This window comes from Salvia splendens, chromosome 20 (genome assembly GCF_004379255.2).
Source record: "Salvia splendens isolate huo1 chromosome 20, SspV2, whole genome shotgun sequence".
NCBI lineage: Eukaryota > Viridiplantae > Streptophyta > Magnoliopsida > Lamiales > Lamiaceae > Salvia > Salvia splendens.
In genome coordinates, this window is record NC_056051.1 from 3,564,566 (window position 1) to 3,588,168 (window position 23,603).

A 23,603-nucleotide genomic window follows, 5' to 3' on the forward strand; every position below is an offset into this window, starting at 1 on the left:
TTATTAAAGTTCTTAAAACAATCTCAACTTACCATATTTGGAAACGAATAATTCATATTTGAGTGCAATTAACCAGTGAGAATAATTGAGGGATTTGCACATGAATTTTTTTTTTTTAGTAAAAAGGTGGGTTGGGGAAAAGTCATGTCCCACTATATTTAGAAGGGGAGATGGTCCATATCATGCATGCATACTTGTATTTATATAAAATCTTATTTTTATTTTATAAGGAGATATACTTTGTCTTTTCATTCTTACTTCACACCTTTTCTTACATAAATTACATGGTTCATCAAATCAAGAAACTAAAAGTGGCTACATTATTCGATTGAAAACTTTTGATCTTTTGTTCTTTTTCTATCTTTTTAACAAGAACCTTTAATCATTCATAGAATTAATCACGATCTAAATTTCTAATTTAAGATAAAAACCTAAGGTCCCAATAGGTTTGTGCTAAAATAACAACACCATTTAAGATGACATTGTACCATCAAGGACAACCGTTAGATTTAGGAGCAGATTCAACCTTAGTCTGCCACGTGGTAGACTTGCTTACCTATGTATCGTAGATTGCTTGATTATCTTTGATTTCGTATAGTAGATTGCTTGAAACCATATGCCGAGTTGTTTGCCTATGTATCGCAGAATACTTGTCTATGTATTGCAGATTGCTTGCCTATAGATTGTCAGTTTAACTATGGTGTTACCATGATGCTTTGATTTCGTATCTCATATTGCTTGGAACCATATGTCGAATTGTTTGCTTATGTATTGCAGATTGTCACTTTAAGAGTGGTATCACCCGAACGCACCCCGATCCCAATATGTATACAATTTTTTTCAAATTAGATCATTGTCAAGTACTTGCAGTATTATATAGTAGTACTCCATATTAACATATGTTTAATCTTAAACAATAAACCAGTAACCTCAAAGAGTTTGTCGTAAAAAACCATAGTTTCAACATTCATATACGATAATGTCAGTTTTTTTCTACGAAATAGTAACATTTTTTGTTTGAGATATATTAATGATTTAATTTAATAAAAACAAATGTTATATTCATATATAATAACAACCCTTTTTAATGAGGATTTTGTCATGATATTTTAATGATCATGAGTTGGTCATTCGGGCCCGAACTTGGTTGATGTCTCCACATGAATTCACATGACGCACACTTATGCATTCACACATTTTATGATTAAATTCCGATTAAATTTTTTTAAAACTTTCAAACGATAAATTCCGAAAAAACTAATCATATTTTTATTTATGAAAACTTTCTCATAATTTTTTTTCTCTTCTCCTCTCCAATTTAATTTTACCTATGCTTTTCTTTATTTTATTTTATTTTAACAATTGTACATTAAAATTTGTATCGTTCGCAAATATCTTTATTTTTAGTTGATGGAAGTATTAATTAATACTCACTTCGTCTATAAATAAAAGACATTTATTGCCATATGACGTCTGTCAATAAAAGATACATTTACTTTTCTCATTTTTGGTAAGTCGATCTAACACTTCGTTAATCCATTACACTCATATTTTACTATAAAATTAACAAAATTTGTATAAACAAAGTTGGGGTATATTTGTCATTTTCTATCATTTGCATGATTAAAGGATTTACCTATTTTAATTGTACTTAATTTTTACATTATAACCCCTCATATAAATTAAGGAATGAACTGTAGTATTTTCAACTAAATATAAAAACGAAAATATTTATTCTCAGAAATTTAAACAAATATTTTACATCATGTTTTTTCTAGTTTTTACAAGAAATATGAAAATAAGTTAAAAGCAAAAATAAAAAAACAGTGAAAATATTGATAATTGAATTAATATTAATTAAGTAAAATTGATTTTAAAAATAATATAATAATATAAAATTATATTTAAAGATTAACTTTGCTGTTATTATATTTTCCACTTTCCTTCAATACTTAACGATGTTTTATTTATAAAAAATTCCAATAAACTTATTTTTTTCAGAAATTTATTTATATTATCCTTTTTATTTAAAAAATAAATTAATTTGTATATTTTTCAATTTGAATCTCATATGTACATTGTATTTTATTTCATTCTCTTCAACTATTTTAATATTTGTAATTTGAAATATAATTCGAAGCTTGAAATTTCAAATATCTTAAATATTTTTTTCAATAATTTACATTTTTTTATTTATAAAACTTAATTTATAAACTTATTTTTTCATAAGTTTATTTATATTATCCTTTTATCCAAAAGACTAACTTCAGTGTGCTAGTTTAAATAAATGAATAAAAAAATTATTCCATTAAAATATGAATTATTATTCTATTATTTTATTTGTGAATCTTTTAATAATGGTGGATATTTTTAAAAATATAATTAATTACATATTTTTTAATATAAATGATTAAGGAAAAATTGTAATAGTATATTTATCCTTATATAATTGTAAATAGGGTCAAGTCATAGAAGTATGCATTTAATGACTACCTACTCAAACTACTTATATCTTATCCTATTCAAATTTGAAGGGCATTTTGTATGTACAATTTTTGTCAATTTATCTTTATTCAAAATTAATACTAGTATATAAAAATGAGATCTGAATTTCATTAATTTTTTTACGGTTCCACATAGGCCACGTGTCTGCATTTAAAGATATTGGAGGTATGGAGACATTCGAGAATAAACATTAGGTGAAATTCGGCGTGCTAATATGTTAATTCCTATTTTGGAATTATAGTACAATTGAGAAACAAGATTGGAGTATTCCTTTTTAACCATCTCTATATAAAAGAATAGCAGATAAAAAAACATTGAATGCTTATCAATTCATATTCATACATTTCTTGACCACCTTCTGCATTTTGTTTTTTGAGTGGTGGAATTGTCAGTAGCCATGATTCTTCACCAAATGGAATTGCCATATAGATTAATTAGGTGATCTCTCCCCACACCATGTGCAATTTCAACACAATTTGAGATGTGATCTTGCAATTAGGATATGCACTTTACAAAATTTAACTTCTCAATTTCATTTTCATTGCTGATTGTAGAAAACTATATCAACTATAGGTTAATCAAGGTTTTTACTAGTATTAACTTTGAATGTAGTAAAAACATACATAAATAGTATGCTAGAATGCCCAAAAACTATATCATCTTGATCTGATAAGGCATTTCATATTGCCTAACTAGATCAAAATGATGTCATTTAGTCGAAAATACATCAAAAATCAAATTACATAATAAAAAAAAAAGATACCTAATTAATCGTCCAAACGATATTTTTTTAATGTGTTGATTTGTCGTCTAAACACTAATTTTATCATGTCATCTCCATGCCATTTAAAATTATCACTAGACACTGTACATAGGTTTTAATTTGCTAGAATACTTTGATTGAGAGATATTGATTTTTCACTAAAATTTAATGTATTTTTTCACCATACTCAAAGTTAGTACTAAGACCGGAATTAACCTATAATTGTGGTATTTTCCAAATTTTATAATAAATACTTGAAAATTATAAAAGTCATATACCATATTTTGGAATTATAATTTATATTTTATATCAAATTTCCAAAAATAGAGTATACGTTTTTTATAATGTTAATTTTCTACATTAATCATTTTCAATTTTATGACAAATATTATTAAAATACTTAAATACATGATCTCATCAGGCCATAGCAGCTAAGTATAGACTATAGAGGAATCTCTAGCTATTGTCCAATCATTTATATCTCTCTCCATTAAAAAGTGGATAGTACCCCTGAAATAATTCACTGAAATAATTCCAAGGTGAAAACGAAGAAATTCTGCATGTTAAATGAGTTTGTAGTGGTACTATAACAAAATACTCCATGTAATTAATGTATGTTTATAATAATTAATATTCATTTATCGTGTATGTTACCTGATTTTTAGTAAATTAATGAAAAAGAATAAAATAAGAAAGGTGAAAATAATATAAATTCTGATCAAATTTGACATTCTGATCAAATTTGAATTCTGATAGATTAATGAAAAGAGAATAAAATAAGATAAAAAAAATACCTTTTTAACTTGACAGAGGAAGAGGAAGCAGCTAACAGGGAGTACGTAATTTTTAACTTTGATCAAATTCTGATAAGTTGATTGGTCACAATAATCTAAAAATAACCAAACAAGATATAGATGTTTTGCCCCTCCGATTATGTTGTTTTTACTTTGACAGTTAAAATATTTGTTCTTACGCTTATAATTAGCAGTACTTTTTAGGCTTTGAGAAAATTATATTTTACATTGAAATCCAAATATTAATTAATGAATCTCATCCTAAACTAATGTTATATTGTGATTAATTTTACTAAGTGACTAACGGTTTAGTGTTTCTTCTACGTTTAATTTGGACTGGGAACAAATTTTTAGTTAAGTTAGGATTTAAACAAGGACAAATTAACGAATTAATTTTAGCCTATCATTATCAAAAGTATATAGTATATATACAATTTAGGTGGTGATGGTTGCACGCCAAGATTTAAATGAGTCATAATTTGCACTACAAATTATTTGGATGATCAGTCAATTGCTAAATGAATGATACGAGGATATCTTCATTAAAAACAATAAGTATGTCATATTTAATTTTAGCACTTAACTCGCATACTTAAATCACACACAAAAAACAATCAATCGCTAATGATGGTATTATTAATAATAATAACAATAATAATATTAATGATAATCTATAACTAAAAGTTAAACAAATTGAAAGCAATGCCTCCACATTGGTGTTCGGTTTAAATTTTGAACCGTTGCAGTTAAAACCAAAATTTACAATTTGTAGCAAATTAAATTATACTAAATTTTATGACCAATATTTAATTGATGCGGTATAACTTATACTCCAGCAGTATATACTGTATATGTACAAGGTTTCGTGTCACAAAAGGTAATCAGTTATAGTAAAACTAAAAGAGTCTTTTAACTTTCTACAAATTGTAAAATTATTTCCTAAATATGTTTATTATTAGTTCCTAGAGTGAACTTTAAATTAAATGTCTAATAAATAAGATATATATCATCTGAATGCGTTGTTATAATGCTAATATTTCCTAAATTACTATTTTTTCTTAAATTGTTAACTTGCTAACTCATCAACACAATTTATTAAAAATGTCAACTAAATTTATATTGACATTTCAATGTGATCGTGTTGACATTTTTAATACACTGCGTTGATTAGTTAGAAGAGTTATCAACTTAAGAAAGTTAGCAACGGATCACACCTCTATATCATTTTATGTATTTTTTTTAATTTCAATTTATACAGAAAATTAATGTGCATTTATATATGTAGAAGTAAAAAAATACTTACATTACAATTTTTTTAAGTATAAGATACTATATTTATATATTGTAGATAATACTCCCTTCGTCCCTCATTAAGAGTCATATTTTGTTATTTTCGTCTGTCACCCATTAAGAGTCATATTTTACTTTTACCATAAATGGTAAGTAGGCTCTACATTCCACTTACGTGTTTCACTCACATTTTATTATAAAACTAATACATATAAGCGGGACTCATATTCCACTAACTTTTCCAGTCCAATTTTCGTTACATTTCTTAAAACTCGTGCCAAAACCAAATAGAACTCTTATTAAGGGACGAAGAGGGTATCATGTACATAATTTTTATAAAACAGAGAAATTGTTCATTCTTTTAAGATTATGTTATAACTAACAAAATAAATTTTCGAAAATATTAAAGCATATATTTATATATTTTAGATACTAATATTTATAAAACATAGAATTATTCATTCTTTTAAGATTATGTAAAATAATACTCCTAAGTATTACTAACAGAATAAAGTTTTTAGTAAAAGAAGTTATGCTAAAAGACAATACAGGATCTGATAGGGATATAACAATATTAGGTGCAATGTTCTGTTTTTATTTTATTTATTTATATATAACGGCCTCAGTATTTATTCAATGACTCCCAATTCTATTTAACATCGCATCACAATCCCAGAACCAAGTCTGTACATATAAAATTATCTTCACCATAAACATTTTATTTCTTAAAAATTAATTAATTATTCCAAGAAATACTTAAACTTAACTCACACACCCAAAAGAAACTTCCATAAAATACATTATCTACAAAATTAAGATCTAAAAACATAAAATGATTCGATGATCTAAAAATATAAAAGTTATGCATGTTTTTCCACATATAGTCCAAATTGCTTTAAATTTTCACCAGAAATTCAACATTAGTCAGTAGAAAATACAGTTTTTCAGGCATACACACAAAAATACACATAGTAACAAACATACATACATGCATGCCACGTACCCAAAATACATACATTATACATACATATATAGAGCTTTGGCCGGTTTGGATAAGGACGTTCTGTTTCATAAACCGCAGCAAAAAAGTTGTTTCAAATTGGCTCTATATATATCACCCCTCATCAAAACTAACTCTCATTATCTATTCTTCAATTCCATTTTAACATATTTTTCCTCTCTAAAATATGAGTCAAGCCAAAGCCTTGCATTTGGTGTTTGGAGTTCTTGGTAACTTTTATTTGTTCTTAATTCCATATTTTTTTTGCTATTTTTCTGATGAATTTCTGTGTTTTTTTTAGGAAATGCTACCGGTTTGTTCTTGTTTCTCTCTCCATCGTGAGCACTAAATTCTCATCACATTATTATTTATTTATTATGAAGTATTATTATTTTGTGTTAGTTAATTTTTGGGAAATTACTATAAATGTAGGGTTACTTTCAAGAGGATCATCATGAACAAATCAACTGAGCAATTCTCAGGCATTCCATATGTTATGACATTGCTCAACTGTTTGCTTGCTGCTTGGTATGTACTATAGTATTTAATTTTTAATTCCAAAATTAAAAAATTGCATTTTCTTTGAATTCTCTATTTTAAAGTTATGCATAAATAAAATGCAGGTATGGGTTGCCTTTTATATCACCAAACAACTACTTGGTTTCAGCAATAAATGGGACAGGAGTAGTGATTGAGTCAGTTTATGTCCTAATATTTCTTGTATATGCTCCTAAAAAGGAGAAAGGAAGAATCATGGCTCTTCTCTTTGTAATTCTTGCTATATTTTCCACTGTTGCTTTGGTCTCTATTTTTGCCCTCAAACAGGAGAAGAAAAGGCAGTTATTTTGTGGTTTTGCTGCCACTATTTTCTCCATCATAATGTATGCTTCTCCTCTCTCAGTCATGGTATGTGTCATCCTTCTCTCTCTCTTAATTATTTTTTTTAAATATAATTGAATTAATGAAATTGTTTTGGATGAGCAGAGAATGGTAATCAAAACCAAAAGTGTAGAGTATATGCCATTTCTCTTGTCACTGTTTGTCTTCCTATGTGGTACTTCATGGTTCATTTATGGCCTCATTGGTAACGACAAGTTTCTCTATGTGAGTACATTTTCTTTTCCTTTTTCTAAGAATAATTCTACGTTTTCATGTTGAATTTAGTCATTAGTAAAAGTGCAGGGCGTGGAACCGTAACCGGCCCCAGAATTGGTTGGAACCGGTTGGTTTTTTATCGAGTTTTTTCTACCATTTTTCCTCTTATAGACTAAATTGTGTCGTAAAACCGGTGATTCTGATTTAACCATGCATATTCATTTAAAAGTACTCCATGGTACCAATGCACTGATTATATAAGTAATAGAATTTTCAATAGTTGGGCCAGGCTTGGGCCATTGGGCCACAGTTTTTCAAGGCATTGGAACCGAAAAATGTTTGATTATACAAAACAATTCGAGGTCGGGTCGAGCTAGCCCAAATTTGTTCCCAATAAGGTCCAAAAGCCCATTTCCACGATCTGCTTAAACTGAACTAAATGACTCTAATATACAGTACTTTTAGTTAAGTATGATTCAATTTATTTGGACATAAATATATTGCAGATTCCTAATGGATTTGGATGTTTTTTGGGAGCAACGCAATTGACTTTGTATGGCATCTACCGCAAGAACAAAGACGAAGTTAAGAAGCCCAGAATCGATGGGAATTTAGAAATGGGCCTTGCAGATTCTCACCAGCCCAAGCAGCCAGCCTATGCCAAAAACGGCCAGCCTTAACATTTCAATAAAAAGAAAAAAAAAAGGGGGGATGAGAAAAAGATAGATAAATCCTCCGCACTTATTATCTTAAAATTTGTAGAGGGTTTAATTCTCATTGGTAGAAATGAATGTAATAGTTTCGTACCAATTTGAGTTAACAAGTGTGTTCTTCTTAACCATGCTAGAGGACTTTATTTGTATCTTGGTTTCAAAATGGGCCGCTTTGAATGTGGTCCATTAGTAGGCTACTAAACTTATGTTGCCATAAAAGGCTACTAAACTTGTTGAAAATGGGCCACTTTGAATGCGGTCCATTAGAAGTATATTAGTTTTGTATCTAACAATATATCTCACAATATAATCCACGCAAGCAGGAAAGTTTGTAAACTCTAGAATACTATCCTTCACAAACCACATAATTCATTTACTTTCCTTTATGCCATAAAAATTATAATTCAAAAAAAATATTATCCTTTATACGCTCCCTATGTGAGCATGAGATGCACCCATTTCATTCTCCTTCAGCTTTTGCTCCTCCTAGACCAACACGTTTCCCAATTCATTAAGAGTCCATTTATCTTTCATAGTGAATGGATTTGGAATGGTCCATATTGAGAAGATAAGGAAGTTAGGGTGAATTGGACAAGGAAATCCTCATCTACATGTAATCCTAATTTTTTCAGCTTATAAGAGATATTATTTATGTCCATCACATGCTCGTACATAGTCTGAGAACTATCATACTGCATGCTCATGAGATCCTTCATAAGGTTTCCTGCAAGAGATATATATGCAGTTGTGAAGCGACGCTCAATATTCTGCAAATATTCTTTTGCAATTTCAGTCGTTGAGAGACTTTATCTGCAACGAACATTCTAATGAACTGTAAACTTAGTCATGTTAGATTTTTCCCAAGCATTAAGGGCAATAAGCCAAACTACTTTCATCAGTAAGATCGATTGGCATATCATTCAACGGTGCTAGGTCTAAGTCCATTACTCCCAGTCCCAGAGTGAACTCAAGTTTTCCTTTCCATTCAGAGAAGTTAGTTCCATTAAGTTGGGGAACGTTTGAAGTAAACATACTAGTAGAAACGATGCTTGGCATCATAGGAAAAAACTAAGAGAATTAATGCCCACATATAAAAGCTTTGAATAATAACACGAACATTAATTTGAAAATCATATTATACGGTAATTATGAAAACTCCTTTGAGTAGTCTTCATACAATAACAAACATCATGCTTTTAATATTCATATCTTAGTTTAATAATTGAGTAATAATAAATTGGCGTTACCTTTAAGCAATCGACTCCAATTTATATTATAAACTCCATTAGTGTTCACAGTGGCGGAGCCAGGAATTTGGCAATGGAGGGCCCAAATTTCTTTAAGTAGTTATTTCGCTTTTTCTAAACAATGTCGTCATAAACAGATGCGGGAAAGATGAATAGTGAAGAATTAGAAGACGGACAATAGAAACTATAAATATAAATGGAGACAAAGTCAATGTAAATTACTACTGATTTTTATCCTTAGATTGTAAAATTCATTAATGGATAACTTTAAAGTAAAAATATCTGAAGCAATTAATATATACTTATATAAAAATATTACATATTTATGTATAAATAATATTGATGTGTGTAAAATTCATTACTTTAAATAAAAAAATTTACAAAAAATCATTAGTTGTGAAAAATCAACAAAACACATAAATGATTCTATATTTATGGGATTCAAAAATGTATTTTTTATTCATACATTAGTTAAAGTTTTAAAACGAAAATAAACAAATAAAAGAACAAACATAAATAAAGTTTGAATGGGAGGAAATGGAATAAAGGATTAAGGTGGGTGTCAAGGTGTCGAACCCAGGCCTTGAGCGGAGCAGACAAAATGGCATACCAATTGCGCTACATTTTATTTGAATACTTTTGTATACATATATTATATATAGGCCATATTCAAATTGTTGAGGGGGCCAAGGGCCCGTCCCCACCCTAGCTCCACCCCTGAGTGTTCGTTCACAAAAGACTATTTCCTTTGGGAATCCACTACGTTGATATTGAATATACTTTATAACCACAACAAGTATGGTGATTAACTACATAAATAATTTTTTATATTAACGTGATTATAAATTCTTCTTATTTTACCTCACTTTGGTGATTGCAAAATAAGCATATTATAATCAAGATTCTGTAGTGATTAATTGCTTAAGCAGATTTTCACTTAATTTGATTATAAAATCTCCTTATTTTGCCTCACTTTGATGAATGCAAAATAAACATAATATAATCAATAATGCATTGATTTCTAGGGGAGTGTTATATTACTAAATCAATACTTAATTGCTAACTATAATTAAATAATAGCCCTTAGATAATCAAATCAAGGGCCTAGATCATCAGCCTTGAAATGTCAATATGATCAACAAAAAACGTCAATAAGGGTATTAAGGTCAATTTACAACTAATTAGTTGTACTAACTTTTGAAGAATATCACATAACTTTAAAACGCATATAACTTTTCGATTTAAATTATATTTCGCACAACATATATCAGATTAATGATAATTTCATAACCATTCTAATGAGATCTCACTTGCATATGTTCCGATGTCAAAATTTGAAAAAAAAATTGAAAATTTTCAATTTTTTCGTACAGCAACAAATGTCTACATAGTATATAAAATATGTCAATATAATACATGTAGAATGTCAATCTTAAAGTAATGTGTTGACATTCTCAAAGCATTATTTTCAAAACACAATATTGACATTTTCATCCAAAACCCTAATTTGGTAGCTTTTTTTATTTTTTAGATTTAATTAATAAAAACGAAAATTATACGTAGCAAATTTTAGACCACTAGATTTCTAAAATCCTATAGTCTTAAATTAGTTGTAGTTAACAACTAGAGGGTGAGTTAACAATGGATCACTCTCCTTGATTTCTATATAATTAAAATTTTGAGAGAAAACATACACAGACTTCTCTCTCAAATTTATGGCAACAGATAACAACCATTTATACACAACTGCGTACGAATATATTTCGAATATTATAAAAAAAAATAAACACCTTTAATTGATAAAATAATTAATCAATACTGAATTACCAATTCTTTTATTTCACTGACTCGATAAGCGTGCAGAAATAATTTCCATAAAAGACAACATCAATACATAATTGTTCAATTAGTCATATGAATTCACTAAATTTGAATTCACAATATGCTGACCATATTAGGAACAACCGATTCAATTCCTACTAATTCAATAAAATTAAATTCAAAAATTATGATTTTCAATAATACGAAATCTCAACGATGTTCTGATATCACATATTGGAAATGATTTTTCATCATATATTCAAGAAAACATAATTGAATATACATAATGCAGGATTTTTGAATATCATGTATTTCACGTATTAACCATAAATATAATGGATCGAAAATTTACCTTTATGATCCATAGCGGAAGCGATTTCGGAAGAAGAAGAAGACGACTTCCTCGAACTTTCTTTGGTGCAGTGGCGCAACTCCAACTCTCTTTTCCTCGTTTACGTGTTCTCTATAATCTGTGTAATTTAATAGAACATCTAATATCATTTCCATCAAAATGGCTATTTAATTAGGACATTTCTTTTTTATCAAATAATATCAAAATCAAATCGAATAATTAATTACAATAATATGTTTTGTTGATAACAACATATCAATACTAACCATAAATATGTATATGCGTTCTTTTCATTCCCTTAATATGCGTTCTTTACTAATAATGACTACCATATTTTGCTCATAACAACATATCATATCGGCACATATAATAATGACTACCATAATATGCTTTCTTTACTATGGCTACCATAATTTTGCCAATTAATGGCAATCAAATCCGCACATATATATACTATTCTACACATATATATACTCATATTGCCAATTAATGGCAATCAAATCTGCACATATTTGATCACACCTCTATATATATATATATAGTTGCGTTAGGATGCTAACTAATTTACAGTAATAACTAATAACTTTCAATTCTCTGTATTAAAATTATCAACACAAAGACATAATTATATCAATACAACATGTAAATTTAAATATCAATACAAAGACATAATTTGTCAACACAAGAAATATTGATAAATTTATGTCTTTGTGTTGATATTTTTAACATACTACAAAATTGATATTTAGTTATTAGTTATTACTTAAAAAATTAGTATTTAATTACACACCTATATACATATATACTCATATATTTTGACTTTCCTTATTAGTATAGGAACGTGATATTAGTCAAACTTAGACTAGTTACGATTTAGGAAATATATTATGGATAATTGTTAAATGGCCATTTTCATTTCAATTACTACAATAATTAATTGATAGTTAACTAATTAGGAAAAAAATGTGTCTTATATCAAATATATCTACTATTACACTAAAAAATCAATTCTATTTAGGATTCTATTATGGGTCACAAAACATAAAATTTAGAAAGAGGAGATTTGGCCGGTTTGGATAAAGACATTCTGCTTCATAAACCGCAGCAAAAAAGTTGTTTCAAATTGGCTCTATATATATCACTCCTCATCAAAACTAACTCTCATTTTCTATTCTTCAATTCCATTTCAATATATTTTTCCTCTAAAAAATATGGGTCAAGCCAAAGCCTTGCGTTTGGTCTTTGGAGTTCTTGGTAACATTTTTTCCTTCTTAATTCCATTTTTTTTTGCTATTTTTTTGATGAATTTCTGTTTTTTGTTTTAGGAAATGCTACTGGTTTGTTTTTTCTTCTCTCTCCATCGTGAGCACTAAATTCTCATCAAATTTTTTCTTTATTTATTATGAATTATTATATTGTGCTAGTCATTTTTGGGGAAATTACTATCAATGTAGGGTTACTTTCAAGAGGATCATCATAAACAAATCAACTGAGCAATTCTCAGGCATTCCATATGTTATGACATTGCTCAATTGTTTACTTGCTACTTGGTATGTAGTAGTAATTTTTATTTAATTTTTAATTCCAATTTTTATTAAAATAATGCATATTACTTACCATTTTCAGTTAATTCTCTATTTTTGAGTTATGTAGGAAATTAATTGTGAAATGTACAAAAATGCAGGTATGGGTTGCCTTTCATATCACCAAATAACTACTTGTTTTCAGCAATAAATGGGACAGGAGTAGTGATTGAGTCAGTTTATGTCCTAATATTTCTTGTATATGCACCTAAGAAGGAGAAAGGAAAAATCATGGCTCTTCTCTTTGTAATTCTTGCTATATTTTCCACTGTTGCTTTGGTCTCTATTTTTGCCCTCAAACAGGAAAAGAAAAGGCAGTTTTTTTGTGGTTTGGCTGCCACTATTTTCTCCATCATAATGTATGCTTCTCCTCTCTCAATCATGGTATGTATCAACCTTTTCTCTCTTAATTAAATTCAATATTTTTTTTTCATATAATTGAATGAATGAAATTGTTTTGAATGAGCAGAGAATGGTAATCAAAACCAAAAGTGTAGAGTATATGCCATTTCTCTTGTCACTGTTTGTCTTCCTATGTGGTACTTTATGGTTCATCTATGGCCTCATTGGTAACGACAAATTTGTCTATGTGAGTACATTTTCTTATCCTTTTTCTAATAATAATTCTATGTTTTCATGGTGTAATATACAGTTATTTTAGTTAATTATAATAATCTGATAAATTTTCAAAAATAAATGTTGATACTGGTCCAATTTATTTGGACATAAATATTTTGCAGATTTCTAATGGACTTGGGTGTTTTTTGGGAGCAATGCAATTGATTTTGTATGGCATCTACCACAAGAACAAAGATGAAGTCGAGAAGCCCACAATCGATGGGAATTTAGAAATGGGCCTTGCAGATTCTCACCAGCCCAAGCCGCCAGCCTTAACATTTCAATAATAATAATAATAATAATAATAATAATAAAAGAACAGGGGGAGAGAAAAAGATAATAAATCCCCACTTATTATCTTAAAAGTTACGAATAATTTTATAAAATTCTAAAATTATATGCCGTACGAATTAATTATTAGATGGTAAAACTTGTATAACCATAAAAGGCTACTAAACTTGTTTAAAATGGGCCGCTTTGAATAGGCCTTATAGATGCGGTCCATTAGAAGTTTATAGGATTATTTATTTTTGTAAATAACCTAAATTTATAATTACGATTTGTTACTTTATGCTTTGATTAAGGTCTTATGTTGAAAAACAACACTCCCTCTGCCTCATATTTTACTTGCACTTTCGTATTCTAATAGTTTCAAATTACTTATACTATTTTTATTTTAAGTATGAATTCGGGTATTTAGTTAATATATTAGAATTGATTAAGTGTTCTTTTATTAAGTGAACTCTCATTACATTTAAATAATAATTTAATATGCTAAAAAATCAATTTCAAAATTTGTGCTAAGTCGTGTTATATTTTTGAGACAAAAGTAATTCAACAAGAAAATATTGAAGTAATTAATTGTTGGAACAATAAAAAAAGAAAAATAGCAAACGTTGGAAGGAAATCGTACATTGCATTTGCATATATGAAAAGAAAGTAAAACGGTCCCGGCGAAGTTAATCTCACCGCTGCAATAAATATGGTGGTTACCTAAACCCCAAGGCAACATTATTTAATTATTTATTTGGTAATGATAAGCATATTAGTTATGTATCTAACTATATATATGTCACAATACAATAATGGATTTCTATAAATATACTTTTCTAGTAGCATTTTTAATGAATGTTGAAGTGATGCTTAAAACTTATAAAATTATTCTTTACATTGAAAATTTAGCGATGCATGGATAAATTGGAATCGTCAGTTTAGCATGAAAAGCCAGAGAAAACCGGGGAAGAAAAAACTTGTAAAAATATCATGGATAAACCATCAATTTTGAATCGAAACTGGATCAGAGTTAAGAAAACTCGGGTTATTAATAAATGAGGTTGATCATATATACTTTGCTCCGACTTTTATTATTCTACATATGTATAGAGCCAGCAAAAAAAGGCTAATTATTGACAATTTTTAGTCAATTAAGGACGTTACTTTGTGTTTAATAAAATAGATTACTTATTCTATAAAAATCGCCTTTATTTTTAGTGTCCCAAGTAAAATAAAGGGGCGCAAACGAAAGTGTCACCAAAAATTAAAAAACAAATAATATAAGAACACTATTCTTTGTATCCTAAACTTTGGTTATTTAAAAGAAATTTCCAACGCAAGTACTTTCGTCGTTAATTTTGTATCCTTATAAGACGAGTTTGTTGTAGTAAACGAACGAAACCTGCTGGCTGCTGAGTCGGAACTATTGAATGAGTAGTCGACAACACTGCAAAAGACTGAATATAATAGAATTTTGCGGTACTCGTGGTCGACGGCGCCATCTCCATCCATCATGTATTAGTAATATCATTAGGCTTATTTTGGCCTAATAATTTATTATTGTATGTACAATTATGTTATGGTATACAAAAAATCACATATATTTGTATAATGCGTATATATCAAGGACCAAATAAAGAAAATTTCGAACAAAATTTCCACAAAATTCGAAGTGTCGTCATTGCAATTCTCACGTGATTGATATTGCAACTTATGGATACCTAAATTATTTGCTCATCATCATCATCATATCATTTTCGATTTATCATAAATGTTTGTTACCATCTGCGGCTGAGTTGCTGAGTATCTCTCACTTTCTCTACACATAAATACTAGTACTAATTTCTGTATGAGAGATTCAATAAGGACCATGTAAACAAGCCCTTATCTTAACGGCAATGTAATGCATACGTTGAAAATTTTGATTCATTTTATATTTCTCTAACATAAATCTTGATTCATTTTATATTTCTTTAACATAAATTATTGAAAATGTCTGCTGATTGCGATCGGAACAATGATCTCGATTGTTTTGTTGCACTCAATGGCATATTCAGGAAACGAAATTTGTGGGGTTAGACACTGAAGGTCGTCACTAGCAATAGTATGCTATGAGTTTCATTATTGGCCCGAGCTAATTAATAATGTTGATGTAGAGATGTTAATACATTGTGAAGTTTCAATTGGATTTTGTAATTTTTTTAAAAAAGATTCCAATGGATAAAATATTAATTATTGGGCTGATTTTTTGATGTTTTCATGAAGTGGGTTGCTCTCTCTTCACGTATTGCTTTGCAATTACTCTTGTTGCTCTTTCCATGGCTATTAATTATAGAATAAACACTCAATTAGTGATAGTAATTTACAATTATACGTTGCTTATCAATGTTTTTCTAGAATAGCTAGTACTACTATACTGTCTCTCTCCTTATGCACGGATTTGTACAATTTTGTAAATCAGAAACAGTTCACTAATAATCATATACTGAATTTTATTAGAAATAATAGCATGTAAATAATTATTGAATTTTGATCGAATTTTGATTTTGCCGTGATTTGAAAAACTACCTAACAATTATTGAACAATCAGTTTGATCTGATTTTGCTAACAAGACTTTTCATATTCAAATCAAGTTCAATTAATCACGTGCAATTTCAGACATAATTAAGCGTCAACATTTTGATAAATTTTGTGATATCATGATTTTTAGGCGACTATGGCAGCATTAAATTGAGTTGAAATCTAACTCATTTGCAAACATAAGTAATTGAAAGTATTGCAAGTAAATTTTTTTGTGTAGGCATCTCATCTATAGAAAATGAAGGAGGTTTATAATTTTATTTGGAAGTAAATAGGAAAAATGTTGCTTTGAATAATTAGAGAGCTACGTACAAAAGGCATATGCTAGACACATCTTGTTACCTTATTCGAAGGAGATCAAAAAAAACTTTACAAAGTTTGATTTAAAGGATCAACCTTTATTAAAGATTGTAGTTAGAGAATTAAAAGCAACCGTTAATCGCATTCCAAAAGTTGTGGATGTTTCTAGTAAAATATTGAGAGATCCAACTTAACTCATCTTAATTAGTGGCACATTCGATCTAAACTTAAGGGAAATTGTAAAGTTTACTCTAGTTCCGGTATGTCGTACAATTTTAAAAATCAGTCAAGAAAATTATGAAATTTGGATTTGGTCGCAAGACGAAAAAAAAACCAACGTCCACTGTAATATTATATAGATATTTTCCCATCAAACGACATAGTTTTCTATATTAATAGACAACATCATTAAACTCACTGGCGATGATGACCACATATGATTTTCCAGATCATATCAGATACTCAATTTCACCAAAAAAAATTATCGGCATGAGATAATTGTGAACAAATCCAAGCTCCATGATTTTTTGATAAATGTTTTAAATTGTGAATGAACCGGATTTGAACCAAACTTCATATTACATCAAGTTTAACTATCGTTCACTTGTGAGTATAATGTAAAATGATTTGAGCATTAAATAAAATTATTAACTTACTATTTTCTTGATAAAAGAAAAAAATATTCTTTTAACACAAGCAAAATAGTGAGTACAAAAGCTGTATTTGAGTAGAATGTGAACATATGTGATATGGCTGCCCAAAACTGAAACAATACGTTTCACAAAAAAAATTAGTGTGTTGTATTTAAATGTAGCAAGTTGAAAAGCTTGGTTCAACAATCTGATAAATGCTGAGTCATTACACACACAACACACACTAATTTGTACACCAAATAAAATTAAAATAGATGAAGATTGAAGAGCCCTTAAGTTGAGGGCAATTTAATGTAAGGTGTAGTTAATGTTTAAATCCTTAATTCCATTCTCCCTCTTCCTATATTTATTCTTTATACGTCTCTTCATTGCGATTCCATTCTTCAACTTACATATTGTCGCTAAGCGCATTTATTTATAAGAATTGGCCCTAAATAGATAAAAAAAATAATACTACTACTATTCTATTACTTCACTATCAATATTAACATTTTTATATTTTAGTATTTACACAAATATTAGTTCTTTCTATTTTAGATAACATAGATGCCATTTTTTCTCGCCCAATATTCTACTTTTTTCGTGTAATTTTCATACTACATAGGTAAAGTTTTTCGAGATAACTCCGATAATGACTGCATACTTCTTGCTTCAATGTTATTAATAAGAAGAAATAAATTTTAGTATAAATATGTTTGTTAACCACAACCTTTCGTCAACTATTTTCATTTCAGTCACAATATTTGTAATGCATTCAGCCTCATTTCATTCTTATTTTCATCCACAACTAAAATATCTCAATTATAAAATAAATGACAACATATTTATACTAAAATTTTATGATTAATTACAAATTCATACATTTTCTTTCCGTCCAAAAAGAGGCACATTTTGCGCGATATTAATTTTAATAAAATGTGAATATTGCGCGAGTGAAATATAAGTCTCATTTTAAATATGTCGTGCGTGTGATAAATTTATATCTAACTTTATTATTATAAATAGAAAGTGACAGTTTTTTCACAGATAGGCCAGAAAGAAAATATAGCAATATTTACGGTGAAGTTTGGAAGTATTATTTCATTAGGAATAAAATGCACCGTAGCCTATATTACGTATGTGAATTGGCATCTAATCTAAGAAGAATCATCACCAACTTATATATGTATGTGACAAGAGTGTAGCCGATATACCTTAATTAAATTCATTGGATGATGTGCATGTACCATTTCTCAACCAAGCAACTAATAATTGAATATCACAATAGAATAAATAAAGACACAATAATTAATGGTGCAACTCCAATTCTTCACATATTCGACTTTACCAAATTAAAACCACCAAAACATTTCACTTTTAACATTAATAATGAAAATATAAGCAAGTGTTTTCACCTTCTCATAATAACAAGAATTTTATCTAGAGAAATAGTGTATGTGATTAATTTGTTGTAAAATGGAGTTTATAATGTTGTACTACTATACCATGTTTTTAACAAATAGTGTGATTTTGATTAGACCTCATTTGAATAAAGGTTGCTACCAATAGAATCTGGTGGGTGTCATGTAGTGTATGTTTCAACGTGGTGATATATCATGTTAGAAAAAAGTAACCATCAATTCACAATATTTTCATATCTCTTAAATTTAGAAGAGTAAAGGCCAAATTTAGTCCTGAACATAGGCTCATTTTACGATTTTGGTCATAAACTTTATCTTTTGAATTTTTGCATCCTGGACATTTCAACTCAGATCACAATTGGTCCTGAACATTTCAATTTGGATCACAATTGGTCCTACACTAATAATTCCGTCAATTTTTAAACGGTTTTAACATGATTTTGACCGATTTTTAAACGGCTTTAACCCGATTGAGACTATTAAAGCCATCAAAATCGGTCAAAATCGGGTTAAAACCGTTTAAAAATTGACGGAATTGTTAGTGTAGGACCAATTGTGATCCGAGTTGAAATGTTCAGGATGCAAAAATTCAAAAGATAAAGTTTAGGACCAAAATCGTAAAATGAGCATATGTTCAGGATCAATTTTGGCCTTTACTCAATTTAGAATACAAAATGATTGCACCTAAATTTGTGTGTGTTGTTTATTACGATACACATTTTGGTCTCTCTCCTATTTTGGATCTTTTCACTAGACTGGTATCTGATACCTTCTATCTTTTTGGGACTTCCGAGTGGATATGTTCTCATTTCCCCAAACTATCATTCTTCACAAAAATTTATATTCCCTCAAAAACTTTGAAATACTAATTACTATAAGATTTCAATCATCGTAGTTCAATGTCAAGAGAGGATTATACGCACTACAACAAAAAATCGAATAAGGATACTTTTTAATGCTATTAAGAACGCTAATTTTGTATCTAATTATATTACCAACGCTTTATAAAGTGTTTTTATTGTTTGTGTTCCAACTAAAATTAGGGGATACAAATAGAAGCGTCCTAAAAAGCAAAAGAATAAAATAATTTGCTCTCAACTTAGAACGTTTCCTTTTATGTCTTAAATTATTGTTATTTTTAAAAATTTCCAAACTCTAGCAATTACGTCTCAATTTTTGTGTTCCTGAGTAGGTTTTTTGTAGTAATGATATAGTATGAGGAAAATTGTACAAATGAGTCATGCTTATGATCAGGATGGAATAATTCAGTAAAATTGTAGAGTTTTTAACCTGTGTATATAACATAATTCTATAAGATCAGAGGTGGTTGAAGTTAAAAAATTGAGAAAACCATACTCCATAATCTTATTTCATTTCAAGGATTTCACTCATTTTCCTTGGAAATTAGTAATTAACTTTCACTGCGATTCGCTCCTTAGATTTGTTTCGATTTTGAAAATCCTCATATGTTATAATTATTATTGTAGTCTCTAAAATCATAGAGAGAAAAGATAAATGTACATAAATTGTACATATACATAACATCCTTAAATTTTTAAATTTAAATGAATTTAATTAAAAACTGGTGTTGTTATTTATTGTATTATATGTAGCAATAAGAAAGAAATGATATAGGAATTTTATGTCGAATCGTAACATGATTTCGAGTTTGATTCGAATTAATTATACAATATTTATTAAGAAAATAATTTTTTTTCTTAAATATACAATTACTCAAGTTATAATTTCAATTTTTTTCAAAGTGTTGCAAAATGATTAGTATTAAATTTATTTTAAATTAATTAATGTTTATAAAATAATTTTCGATGTAAAATGTTAAAAAAAGTTCGATTATGTACGTTTATCACTACCCAATCATATATCCAACATACAAATAAGCTCTATTAAATCTAAAACTCAAATTGTTGTACAAGATGAAAAAAATAAAAAAAATGGAAAAAAATAATAGGTGAGACAGTTGCTGATAACCGAATTGACAGATCCGTTAGACAAACTTACCAAATAAAGTAAAAATTACAAAATGCAGTAAAAAATTAGACTCACTAATAATTTTATTCCAAAAAAATAATTAATAAAATTACAAAAGAAACAAGTATTGGTCAAACCCGTGACTGAAAAATCAGCAGAAAATATTTGGATAAAAAGATTTAGTGAAAAGCTGTAAATTCTTCTTCTGTTACACAAAACCAACTTCTCCCTCTCTTCTTGCTTTCTCATTATATATACACACATGTATGTATGTGTTCACAGTTTATATATATGCTCTAGAGTTCACTCGCAGTCACACACCAATTGTTCTTGACAAGTAAACAAGGGAGGAAAAATCTGTTCTTGATTTTATTTTTTCAATCAAATGGGGGATGTTGTGCACTTTGTGGTTGGAATTTTTGGTGGGTTTTGCAATGATTTTACCTCCTTTTTTCCCCCTTGAATTCTGATATTTTGAAGGTTTAATTGTTGTTGTTTTATGATGATGCAGGAAATGCCTTTGCTCTGTTTCTTTTCTTGGCTCCATTGTGAGTTTTTCTCCCTTTCGACATCACAATTTTGTATTTAGCAACTGTATTTATCTTAATTCTCTTTTGATTTCTTTCTTCTTGAGCATGTTTTGGCAGAAAATGGTGGTTTCTTTCTTGGATTGGATTAACACTGAGAATGGTTGAGTGTTTCCAACTAACTCTCTCTGTTTTTGTGTGTTTTAACTATGTTGATAGGATTACCTTCAAGAGGATTGTGAAGAAGAGGTCTACCGAGCAGTTTTCTGGAGTTCCCTATGTCATGACTCTGCTCAATTGCTTGCTTTCTGCTTGGTAATTTCTTGGGATTTCTCAAACTATTTCCTCTGTTTTTGCTAAATATTGAGAATTTGATGATGTATTGTTTGTAGATAGTTTGATAAGATAGCATGAACTGATGCTCAATAGTGATGAATTGAGTGAATTATTTTGTATCAATAATGATTGAATAGGTATGGCATCCCTTTTGTGTGATGATCTCCATCTTGTTTGCACCAAAAAAGGAGAAAAATCAAGATTCTAGGCCTATTCCTCTGTTTTTGCTAAACATCGAGAATTTGATGATATGTTGTTTGTAGATAGTTTGATAAGAAATGAACTTGAGGCTCAATAGTGATGAAATGAGTGAATTATTTTATATCAATAGTGATTGAATAGGTATGGCTATTCCTCTGTTTTAGCTATATTTTGATGATTTGATGATATGTTGTTTGTGGATTGTTTGTGTTGAAATGAAATATTTTATATGAATGAATAGGTACGGCATGCCCTTCGTGTCGCCTAACAACCTGCTCGTGTCGACCATAAACGGGACGGGGGCAGTGATTGAAACGGTATACGTGATGATCTTCATCTTGTTTGCTCCAAAGAAGGAGAAAACCAAGATTCTGGGGCTGTTCACTCTAGTCCTCACGGTCTTCGCCATGGTTGTTCTCGTTTCCCTCCTCGCCCTCCATGGCAATGCCAGGAAGCTCTTCTGTGGCATAGCTGCCACTGTCTTCTCCATCATCATGTATGGCTCACCTCTAACAATCATTGTGAGCTCTCCTCTCTCTCCCTCTCTTTCCAATCTTGATTGATAGTAATGTTTTTTGACATATGATGTGGAAAAAATGCAGAGGTTGGTGATCAAGACAAAGAGTGTGGAGTTCATGCCATTCTTCTTGTCATTGTTTGTGTTCTTGTGTGGCACTTCTTGGTTCATCTTTGGCCTTCTTGGAAAAGACCCTTTTGTTGCTGTGAGTTTATATAATAAATTTACCTTGAATTGCATTCAAAAAATCAATTTTTTTTATCTAATGAGGCAATGTGTTGACAAGGTTCCGAACGGTTTTGGGAGCGGATTGGGGGCGGTGCAGCTGATCCTGTACGCAATATACCGGAAGAACAAAGGGGCGGGCGGGGAGGAGTCGGTGGAGATGGAGAAGCAGAAGGCCAAACCCCATCAACAGAAGCCAAGTGCAGCACATGAGCAAGTCTAGGGTTGTAAACATACCACTGTTAAAGCCTTTGGTACTATCATGTTTAGCTATGCCAAGATTTGACATTGTCTTTGTCATTTTCAGTTTGCATATTGTTGTATGAGAGCCTAACAACTTGGCCTTTGGTTTGGTTAATTGATTTTGGTTCTACCTTCAGTACTTCATTTCTGGTTAATGAAAGCGGCTAAAAAGTCGAAAATAAACCGACTAACGAATATAAGAAACACATAATATGAACTATATGAAAATTATAAGCAAAATGCGACAAAAAACGAGACGGTATATAGTAGTCCTATGGATAGTATATGGACAATGCCTTAATTGCATATGGCCCACATTTAGGATTAAAGATTGAGAAGCATAAGTTAAGGATGTGTCACTTTCACATAAATTGATACAGAGGGTTCTCTTTACTAAAAGAGGTGAAATTTTGGACTCGAAGAAGACAAACACTGCTCTTTCTTGCTTATGTTACCACCCACCATTTCCAGTATGAAGTTGATTTCTCAACTCGTTTTTTAAATGATCTATATCCAGTTTTTAAAAAATAAATATATTTATATCTAATCATTAAGGTTAAAGTTATCTCTAAGGTTT

General features: G+C 29.3%; 3 protein-coding genes across 3 annotated transcripts; all 3 read left to right on the top strand.

Moving 5' to 3' along the window:
• The first annotated feature begins 6,450 nt into the window (after positions 1-6,450).
• LOC121783077 (bidirectional sugar transporter SWEET1-like) lies at positions 6,451-8,285 on the top strand. Its single transcript, XM_042181129.1, has 6 exons — positions 6,451-6,582; positions 6,654-6,690; positions 6,785-6,880; positions 6,976-7,258; positions 7,337-7,456; positions 7,954-8,285. The coding sequence occupies exons 1-6, from the start codon at positions 6,540-6,542 to the stop codon at positions 8,125-8,127; spliced, it is 753 nt and encodes a 250-aa protein (XP_042037063.1). The 5' UTR covers positions 6,451-6,539; the 3' UTR covers positions 8,128-8,285.
• Positions 8,286-12,770: 4,485 nt separating this feature from the next.
• Positions 12,771-14,068, top strand: LOC121782786 (bidirectional sugar transporter SWEET1-like). Its single transcript, XM_042180731.1, has 6 exons — positions 12,771-12,834; positions 12,906-12,942; positions 13,035-13,130; positions 13,265-13,547; positions 13,633-13,752; positions 13,904-14,068. The coding sequence occupies exons 1-6, from the start codon at positions 12,792-12,794 to the stop codon at positions 14,066-14,068; spliced, it is 744 nt and encodes a 247-aa protein (XP_042036665.1). The 5' UTR covers positions 12,771-12,791.
• A 7,113-nt stretch (positions 14,069-21,181) lies between these two features.
• Positions 21,182-23,165, top strand: LOC121780777 (bidirectional sugar transporter SWEET1-like). The gene is made up of 6 exons (XM_042178406.1): positions 21,182-21,399; positions 21,489-21,525; positions 21,724-21,819; positions 22,283-22,562; positions 22,644-22,763; positions 22,845-23,165. Exons 1-6 carry the CDS (start codon positions 21,363-21,365, stop codon positions 23,004-23,006), a joined length of 732 nt encoding a protein of 243 aa, XP_042034340.1. The 5' UTR covers positions 21,182-21,362; the 3' UTR covers positions 23,007-23,165.
• The last annotated feature ends 438 nt before the right edge of the window (positions 23,166-23,603 follow it).